We start from the raw sequence: 9,888 nt of genomic DNA, 5'->3' as shown, positions 1-9,888 counted from the left end.
GTACTGCGTCACGAAGAATGCTCTCAGCGACCGACAGTACCTGACAATACACTTACACTCAACACAATGTTACTTAATTTGTGAGCTTCAACATCCATCGACTGTTCGAGAGTCATTAACACTGCAACCCGTTTAGTAACAATCAAAATATGAAGCACATTAAACTTCCTGTAAACACACACACTCGACCCCTGATGCCACATACAGGTGAGTATGTATAGGTGTGAATACACGCAGTACATACTTGGTAAAGCCGTGCTGAGAGAAGGTGAGTGATGACTTCTCTGTGTCCATCTCTATGTCAAGCAAACCACTCATGGGCGTGTCCTGCAGTGAGAGGAGAAACACTCGAGTTTTATTCACTACTACTCACTGAACTCTCGATATTTCTAACAAGCCCTTAACTCTCTATGCTTGTATCAAACAAGCTCTTGACTCTCAGTGTTTGTATCTATGATGCAAGTGTCTCCTGACACGGGATACTCAGTAGACCTGCTGAACAGGTGGACGTCCGCTAGGTGACTGGTTTATCCTCCTAGTTCTGTATCAATGTTATAGTTTATTATCCGTTGACTTACAGGTCAATTATCTAGCACTGGTTTACCACTTTTTTTCACTCCGCTTAACCTGGGCGATAATGTAGCTTTCCAGGCAACAAGAAATTCAATACAACACTTGTAAGAACATCACAGATACTCACACTATGTTAAAATAACCAACATCAGGCATGTAGGGAGGAGAGGGCTTGTGTAATCACATAGTTTGACTTTACTTAGTTTTCCCAAGTCAAATCTACATAATGTACACCCATTACGCACGTGTGCCCACAAGATCCTTGCAAAAAAAAAAGTTAAACAGTTATGAAGCCTAAGGACTCACATACCAGTGTCTCCAGGGCGAGGATGCGGGCCCTGACAGTGCGGTTCTCAAGGTAGGCGTTAAGACGCTCCAGCAGGACGCCTGTGTCTTCGTAGTCACGGCTGAAGAGGTTTTTCCTGTCCAGGTACGGTGTGAAGTCTCGGTAACTGAGCAGAGAGCGGACACCCGTCTCTGCGGGCTCCTCCTCAGAGGGACTCCTCAGCCACACTCTCAAACCCCTGTGGGAGGGGGACTGGTCTCAGTCACTGGTGGAGACAGAGGTAAATTGGGTTCATTGACAGGATGTATGTGAAAAAAAACTTTGAGACCCCCTGTACCCCTGTAATCTTATTTATTTTGACTTATATCTCATGAAATGAGCAGCGAGTACAGGCTTGCTATCACACAGCTACAGAGCATAAAACAGTATGTCATACAGCTGAAAAACCTCACATTCTGAGCAGCAGCAGACAGATGTTTTACCGCTCAGTCACTGACTGTGAAACAAGGATTCATTCAGGTGTAAACTCTCACATTTTCAGCAGCAGGGAGTTACAAGAAACAGTTACCGAGCGTAATATAAGCAGCAAGCAGACAAGCCATCTCTCAGCCACTGGTCGTTCGATAATATATTATTAGTTGTCTGACCAGACACTCAACTATGATAGGAACTATTAACCAAGAAGAACTTTTTTTTACTTATCTCCCTAACACTACTATACAAAGTGACTTCACGCTGCCTGTGATAAGCCACAGGATACTATCCATTACCCTGGCATACTTTTTAAAACCATAATTCATTGTTTATAGCCAAAGCATCTTTACCCAATTTCATACTTCATGATATTCGAGTGTTTATCGTGCTTTTTTGCTTCAAATGTTTTGAGCTAATGGGTCGAAGGCTATAATAATTTACGAGGTGTTAAACCCATGTTTGTTAAGGTTCAACCTTCCATTCACTAAGCATGGCTTGGGAACTGTTTTGTTATTTTTCAAAGGTCACACTGTCTCACACTTTTAGTTAGTTTACAGCCTGAAGAATAAGTGAATCCTCGTCCAGTTCTCTCCTAAGGTGTGAGGTACGAGGCTAGGTAGACATACCTGAGGTGTAGGTGCGCGGCCAGAAGTCAGCCAGATAGACATACCTGAGGTGTGAGGTACGAGGCCAGGAGTCAGCCAGGTAGGAGGGTATCTCGGAGGAGTTACAAGCCAGGCTTTCGCAGGTGATCACCTCGTATCCCTGACGATGGCTTAACCACTCATTAGCTCGCTGCACAGTCTCGCTGAAACACCACAATTTCATTAAACAACACATCCTCCTCAAACACAACCACATGGTCAATTAAGTTTGATCACGATCGCTACATTTATAGAGGAAACGTTTCGCCACGAGCAACTTCTTTGGTCCGGTTTTACCGAGGAAATATTTCGTAACGTGTAGTTTCTCCAGCCCTTAATGCGAAACGTTTCCTCAATAAGAGGACTGAAGAAGCCATTCAGGGTGAAACGTTTCCTCAACAGTTTCTTAATCTGTGCATGTGCTTTTATTTACATACTGCCAGTATCACCATTAATGTTCTCCAACCATAAATAGGACTTGATACGGCGGAAGCTGCCAGTGGCCCTATAACACCAACAATAACAAGAAAAATAAAATTATATTTTCCTTTTGAAATTCCAGAATAACATAAGCACCAAAACTTAAAATAAGGTGGCTCGTAGCTCGGTGGTAACGCCAACGGCTCACAATTGAAGCAACTGGGTTAAATTGTTAGCGAGAGCCGTAGGGATCCGTTCAATACACCTGTTGTCAATGTTTACTTAAAAACAAATAGATACCTTGGTATTAGTGGATTGTAGTGGATGACAGCGTGTGGCGATGGTAGCATTCATTAAATAAGGATGAACTTTGAAATGAACCGAGGAACGTAATAACTCTTAGTTTATAAATAAGCTAAGGTAGGTAACACCTCTTCGTCTGTAAATGAGCTGTGGTAGGTAACAGCTCATTTACGGACGAAGCTTAAGACCAAACTGAAGTTGAGATGCATGTTTTGATATAAGTTTTGAAAGAGAGAGAGAGACAGATAGACAGAGAGAGAGAGAGGGCAGTCTTAACTCACAAGTCAATATCTCTGTAGTAACGAGAGAAATGAAAGCACTATGTTAGAATATTTACTGGCGACCAGATATGTGTCATTCACGTGAATACCTGTCGACACTCTCTGCAAGAAGCACCAGAAAGTGCTAACACACGCCCCTCAAATATAACATCTGCTGATCACACAAGTTTCAGTCGAATACAGATACTAAAACACTGGGACCAGTTGTAATAGTTTTGACGTGATCAGTCCTTCACTCTAGCTTTGAGGTGGTCAGTTCCTCAAGCCTAAGGAATGGGCATGTAGCCAGACCTTACATACTGTACTACAGCAGAAGTGAAATGAAGCAGCTGGAGTTGATGTCATTATTGAGCGTGGTCCAACAGTGGAAATAGACAGTAGCGGCACCATGGGAGGGAGGGCTTAAGAAAGGGGCTGAAGGCAACCCCCAAAATTTCCTCAGCCCCCCTAAATGAAAATAGTAATACTAACGCTGTTTAAAAACAACTCTCCTTGCCCCCCCTTCCCTTCCAGCCAGAGAGCCACCCATAAGCCTCCCCAGTATAGAAATTCTTGCGCCCCTCCTGGAAGTACGTCATGCTTAACAGTTGTTCAGCATACAAGACGCAGAAGACTTCCCCTGTACCAAGATATTATGGTGTTCTTGTGTCATACAAATATCATAATTGTTAATGGTATAAAATACAAGTTGATGAATAAGACAGATGTGCAATACTGGAGTATATATCAATTTCGGCGATGTTCTCTGGAGGTAACACCAGAGACTTAACACGCCCTTCAGATAAAATGTCTGATCACACATTGTCTTCAAGATACTTGTAAGGGTATTAATATCTTATCTTAGAATACACTATATATTGCTCTATTAGCTGTGACTTTACAATAGTTCATGATGGACCGAAACGTCGTTATAAGCTCCCTCTTCAAGTACGGGTTATTTGTGAAATTTTCAAGCCACGGTATTCTAACTTTCATTCCTCTGTGTAGCGATCCTTTGTCTGTGCTGTAAGAATGGGGTTTAATAATATAGCTGTTGTAAGCCAACGAACACCTAACTAATGAACGGGTCATCTGACGAAGCCCCGTGTCAGAAGACATTGTGTTGTTTCCTGACATGAAACACCACCGCCTATGGTTATAGCTCTTAAGAGAGCGCGTGGCAAGTACCTGGCTCATCACTATGGCTGAGTAGAGTTGTCCATCTATCTATCCCATGTAGACTCGCCTGAGAGCTTCTGCACAAGAGTAACGCGACGCGGGCACAAGAATAAGGGATGTCTGGTCTTCCCTCACAGCAGCAAGAGAGGTCTGGTCCCACCTCACCACAGCAAGGGAAGTCAGTTCCCACCTCGCAACAGCAAGGGAAGTCTGGCACCTTTCAGAAGGGGCAGCCGATGCCTAGTGCCTAACCGAAGAACCCACCACACGCTGAAGTACCCACCATACGCTGGAGTACCCACCACACGCTGAAGTACCCACTACACGCTGGAGTACCCACCACACACTGGAGTACCCACCACACGTTGGAGTACCCACCACACGTTGGAGTACCCACCACACGCTGAAGTACCCACCACACGCTGGAGTACCCACCACACGCTGGAGTGCCCACCACACGCTGGAGTGCCCACCACACGCTGGAATACCCACTGCACGTTGGAGTACCCACCACACATTGGAGTACCCACCACACATTGCAGTACCCACCACACGCTGGAGTACCCACCACACGCTTGAGTACCCACCACACGCTTGAGTACCCACCACACGCTGGAGTACCCACCACACGCTTGAGTACCCACTATACGCTGGAGTACCCACCATACGCCTACCTCTCAGCAGAACTAAATCCTTTGGCAGAATTAAATTCCTTGACAGAACTACTGAAAATTTCCCAACGAAACTAAATAACCCCAGCAGAATCATACGCTTCACTAGATGTAAATAACTTGAGCAGTATTAAGTCAACAATGACTGAGAGCTGACCCAACTGGCAGCGTGTTAGAGGTCGCGTGCTACGCTGGCATTGCCTTCCTTGGCACTCTCCAATATAATTACACTGGGCTTACTGAGGGTCACCTAGCGACTTCGTCTGAGTGACAGTCACACAGTGGCCTCTAAAATGCTGCCACCTGTCGGCTCTGATGACAGACAATGAGGCAGGTTTTGTGAGCGTGTGTGAATGAGAAATTTGCTCAATTTTACCCTTCAAATGCAGTTTGGTGAGCAAGTTTGATTTAAAATAATAATTTGTAGGTTTATGCACAAAATAACATCAGTTCTGTTAATTATATGCATATTGTAGCTAAAATTTCACATGTATCTGTTGTAAACAGTTTAATTTTCAGCATTTACCGTTTATATAGATATGAAGTTTTGCAGTGATGTATGTGTGTGTGTGTGTGTGTGTGTGTGTGTGTGTGTGTGTGTGTGTGTGTGTGTGTGTGTGTGTGTCTCACTGCCGCAACAGTGTGATTTTCCTGTGATTACCTGTTGTCTAGAATTATTCCTAGATCACTATCTAACCCACATTTTGAGGATTTTATCACGAAATATATGTTCTTTACTGGTCCTGCTTGTACCTCCTTCCTTCACCATTACGTGCCACCTATTCTTCCTTTCTTAGTACAGTACGTGATTCTTAACAATGCTGAATTACATATTCCATCCAATGTTGAATTCCATATATATATATATATATATATATATATATATATATATATATATATATATATATATATATATATATATATATATATATATATATATATATATATATATATAATATATATATATATACACACACACACATACATACATACAAGTAAGTAACTTGCATAAAAACATGGCGAGACTTGGTGCAGTTTTCCTCCCTCTCATCACTGCTTAAGAAAAAAAACTTACTCCATTCTTATTATTTACAGGGAAGCGCTAAAGTTGTAGGGGTTACACAGCTCATGAGGAGGTGAGGATCCAAGGAAGGGAAGAAGAGGTGTTTCTCCTAGCATCAAGAACCCTTCACCGCCATTAAGACCCTTGATGGGTCACTGAGATAATAAGACATTTATTCTGTCAGTAATATGTACTCCAGTCTGTACTCTCTAGTGTTCACCCATACAGGGCCTCTCTGATCGTTACTGTGTCACGTGACACGCCGCCCGGCTGGACAGCCCGCTACTGTATAGTACTGACAACTGAGTAGCCCTGGCCCAGGCTTCGGGGTAGACCAGGCTTCAGGATAGACCAGGCTTCAGGATAGAGGTGAGCAAGGTTAGGCTCCACCTTATTCCGCCAATATGCCGTAACAGACTACGTATTTTGTATCACTGTCATCCAGTATCACTCATCCGAAGCGAACTCTAACAATTCCTCCTATATATTATAGTCCTAGATTTTCTTTTCAAGGGCCCTTTAAATTTTGTTTGGAAAATGCAAGTAAATGTAATGTGTCCACCCACTTGTGCTATGGTGAAAGTTTGAAACCAGTCCGAAGAGGCGTTTTCAAGTTATCGCACAGAAACCGCTGCGATATTTGCTTTTATAAAATTGACAAATTTGCACTGATGCAACCCTAAATGTAATTCACCTGTAATTTTTCTCATTTTAAATCATAAAATTTTGAGGTATGACCTAAAATAATGACACACCTGGAGTCTACCTGGAGGTTATTCCGGGGGATCAACGCCCCCGCGGCCCAGTCCACGACTAGACCTCCCGGTAGATCAGGGCCTTATCAACAAGGCTGTTACTGCTGGTCGCACGTAGTCCAACGTACGAACCACAGCCCGGCTGATCTGGCACTATCTGTTCAGCTCCCTCTTGAAGGCAGCCAGGGGCCTAGTGGCAATTCTCCTTATGCCTGGTGGGAGGCTGTTGAACAGTCTTGGGCCCCGGACACTTATGGTGTTTTCTCTTAATGTACCAATGGCGCCCCTTACTTTTCAGTGGGGGCATTTTTCATCGCCTGCCCAGTCTTTTACTTTCGTAGGGAGTGATTTTTTTGTGCAGATTAGGGACCATTCCTTGGATTTTCCAAGTGTAGATTATGATATATCTCTTTCGCCTGTGTTCCAGCGAGTATAATCAAGTGCTTCCAAGCGTTCCCAGTAGTTGAGGTGTTTGATGGAGCTTATATGTGCAGTAAAGGATCTCTGTACTCTCTCTAGATCTGCGATTCCACCTGCTTTGAACGGAGATGTTAATATACAGCAATATCCTAGCCAAGAGAGAACAAGTGATTTGAAAAGGATTATCATTGGCTTGGCATCTCTTATTCTGAACGTTTTCATTATCCATCCTATCATATTCTTTGCAGTTGTGATCGTGGCACTGTTGTGATCCTTAAAAGTGAGATCCGCAGACATTACCACTCCCAGGTCCCTCACATTATTTTTCCGCTCTGTTGTATGATCAGTTTGTAGTATATTCAGTTCTAGTTATTATCTCCTCCAATTTTCCATAACAGAGTAGTTGGAATTTGTTTTCACTGAACGTCATATTGTTTTCCGTTGCCCATTGGAAAACTTTGCTTATATCTTCTTGGAGGTTAACCGCGTCCTCAGCAGATGACAGCCTCATGCAGATCCTAGTATCGTCTGCAAAGGATGATACGGTGCTGTGGATTACATCTCTGTCTATGTCTGATATGAAGATGAAGAACAGGATGGGGGCGAGTACTGTGCCTTGTGGAACAGCTTTTCACTATTGCAGCTTCCGATTTAACACTGTTGACCACTACTCTTCAAATTATAACTTTATAAAAAAAAATACAAAGTTATAATCATAAACCAAACTGTTAATGTGTGAGATTGTAAACTTTAACATTCAAGTAAACCAACATAATTATATATGTCAGTAGTTATAGGTTAATTTTAAGGTTGGCCAAAATGCTCTACATAACGAGAGACTTTCTATATACTATGTCAATAATGTCAACTATTTCTTCATTATGCAACTTTATAGAAAGAAATATTCTTCTTATTCAGATGCACTTCTGATTTGTCTTCCTGTGCCTCTGAAGATGTGCGTCTAAGCCCATGAAAGCCCGAAGGAACTACGTTTAGTTTTTCACTATGGTGCTCGAAATCTTATACTAAATAAAAGCATAGTGCCAGGTAGTTATTAAACATATTAATGTAGTTCTTAGGTATCCCCGAGGAGAGACATATAAGATCTTGCCTGATTTTTTCTTCCTTCAAGTTTTCGCTTTTATTTCGCTCGTAACACGAGAAGCTTTCATGCGATCGATATCAAATTTTCATCACTGGTGTACGGTAACTAGGCCAAGATTCTTTGAAGAACTGACATGGGCATGTGTTCTATGACCATAGTTGTGGAACCCATTCCCAGAATCATGAAATGGCTCTGGAAACTTACAAAATCCTCAGTAGCGGAGCTTAAATGTAACTGGACACTGGTGAGAGTGACGTTCAAGTGTGTAGATGCACATCTGCCGATTTTATGTGCGAAATCGAGTGAAATTTAGACTCCCATTTAGTCACGTTAAGTGTATTTGAGTCGACCTCTTCTGAATGGTTTAAATACTAAATAGTTAATGCATCTTACGACCAAGACAGTACATAGTAAGTTTAGTTTGTGTGCCGACACACTTGTCAAGGCACCAGTTTTTTTTTAATAAAGCTTGGAATCACTGGAATTCGTGTGATAACTGAAGAATGCCTCTTCTGATCGGCTTCAAATTTTTAGCTCTACTGTTTTCCAAAAAGCAAGGTTTGTGATATTAGGGCTACATAAGTATACCAATTTGCCGATATTAATAAGTACCAATTTTCCGATATTAATAAGTACCAATTTTCCGATATTAATAAGTACCAATTTTCCGATATTAATAAGTACCAATTTTCCGATATTAATAAGTACCAATTTTCCACTTTTATTATTATTATTATTACTAGACACTCAGCAGTGAGCGCTAAACCCACAAGGGTAGTTGCTATTAATAAGAACATTAATTTTTATACAGTACTGAAAGAAGGCCTCGTCTTATGGGCTTCAAAATGTTAACGGTGATTCAGTAAGTTAACACTTCAGCTGCAGATATGAAACTTTAATGAAATTGTTAAACTTGCAATCGTTGGATTAAGATCAATTTCTGGAGAATGCCTTTTTGACAGGTTTCAAACTTTAAGTGTTGATGGGTTTTATCAAAATAAAGCTTTCACTTTCAGCACCGTAAACTTTAAACTGCTGATTTTATTAAATAAACTGATTTTCATGAAATAACCAGAGAAATGTCTCTTTTGGTAGGCTTCAGACTCTTAAAGGCTGGTGTTTCTAACTCTAAACATTTAAATTGTTTACATGCCATTGTGAGAATTTTATTGGTTTTTGTATCAGATTGGACTTTCTTGACACAAAAACAGGATTCTTCACTCGAATACAGACGACTACAACACTGGAGACAGTAGAAGGTGGTCAGTCCCTCAGTCTTGGTAGAAGGTGGTCAGTCCCTCAGTCTTGGTAGAAGGTGGTCAGTCCCTCAGTCTTGGTAGAAGGTGGTCAGTCCCTCAGTCTTGGTAGAAGGTGGTCAGTCCCTCAGTCTTGGTAGAAGGTGGTCAGTCCCTCAGTCTTGGTAGAAGGTGGTCAGTCCCTCAGTCTTGGTAGAAGGTGGTCAGTCCCTCAGTCTTGGTAGAAGGTGGTCAGTCCCTCAGTCTTGGTAGAAGGTGGTCAGTCCCTCAGTCTTGGTAGAAGGTGGTCAGTCTCTCAGTCTTGGTAGAAGGTGGTCAGTCCCTCAATCCCTTACGCTGAAGTACCCTACAGGTTTAGAAGTTCACAAAATAAGTCAGTCAAGTAGTGGCTGGGGTAGCGGCTCACAGCTAACACATTCCAATGATGATAATTGTACTCTCATCATGACTGCTGCTATTCCCTGCATGCCATTATCATG

At 42.1% G+C, this 9,888-nt stretch overlaps 1 protein-coding gene across 2 annotated transcripts in view; it reads right to left on the bottom strand.

Moving 5' to 3' along the window:
* LOC128691056 (uncharacterized) overlaps positions 1–9,888 on the bottom strand; it is a gene marked incomplete at its 3' end in the record, with an annotated part of 80,321 nt that continues 70,433 nt past the window's right edge. For both annotated transcript variants that reach the window (XM_070089253.1, XM_070089252.1), the window contains 4 exon segments: positions 1–40; positions 245–327; positions 884–1,097; positions 2,004–2,141. In XM_070089253.1, coding sequence (XP_069945354.1) covers positions 1–40; positions 245–327; positions 884–1,097; positions 2,004–2,141 — 475 coding nt within the window.

This window comes from Cherax quadricarinatus, chromosome 27 (genome assembly GCF_038502225.1).
Source record: "Cherax quadricarinatus isolate ZL_2023a chromosome 27, ASM3850222v1, whole genome shotgun sequence".
In the NCBI taxonomy this organism is placed as follows: Eukaryota; Metazoa; Arthropoda; class Malacostraca; order Decapoda; family Parastacidae; genus Cherax; species Cherax quadricarinatus.
This window is presented reverse-complemented; position numbering and strand designations above follow the sequence as displayed.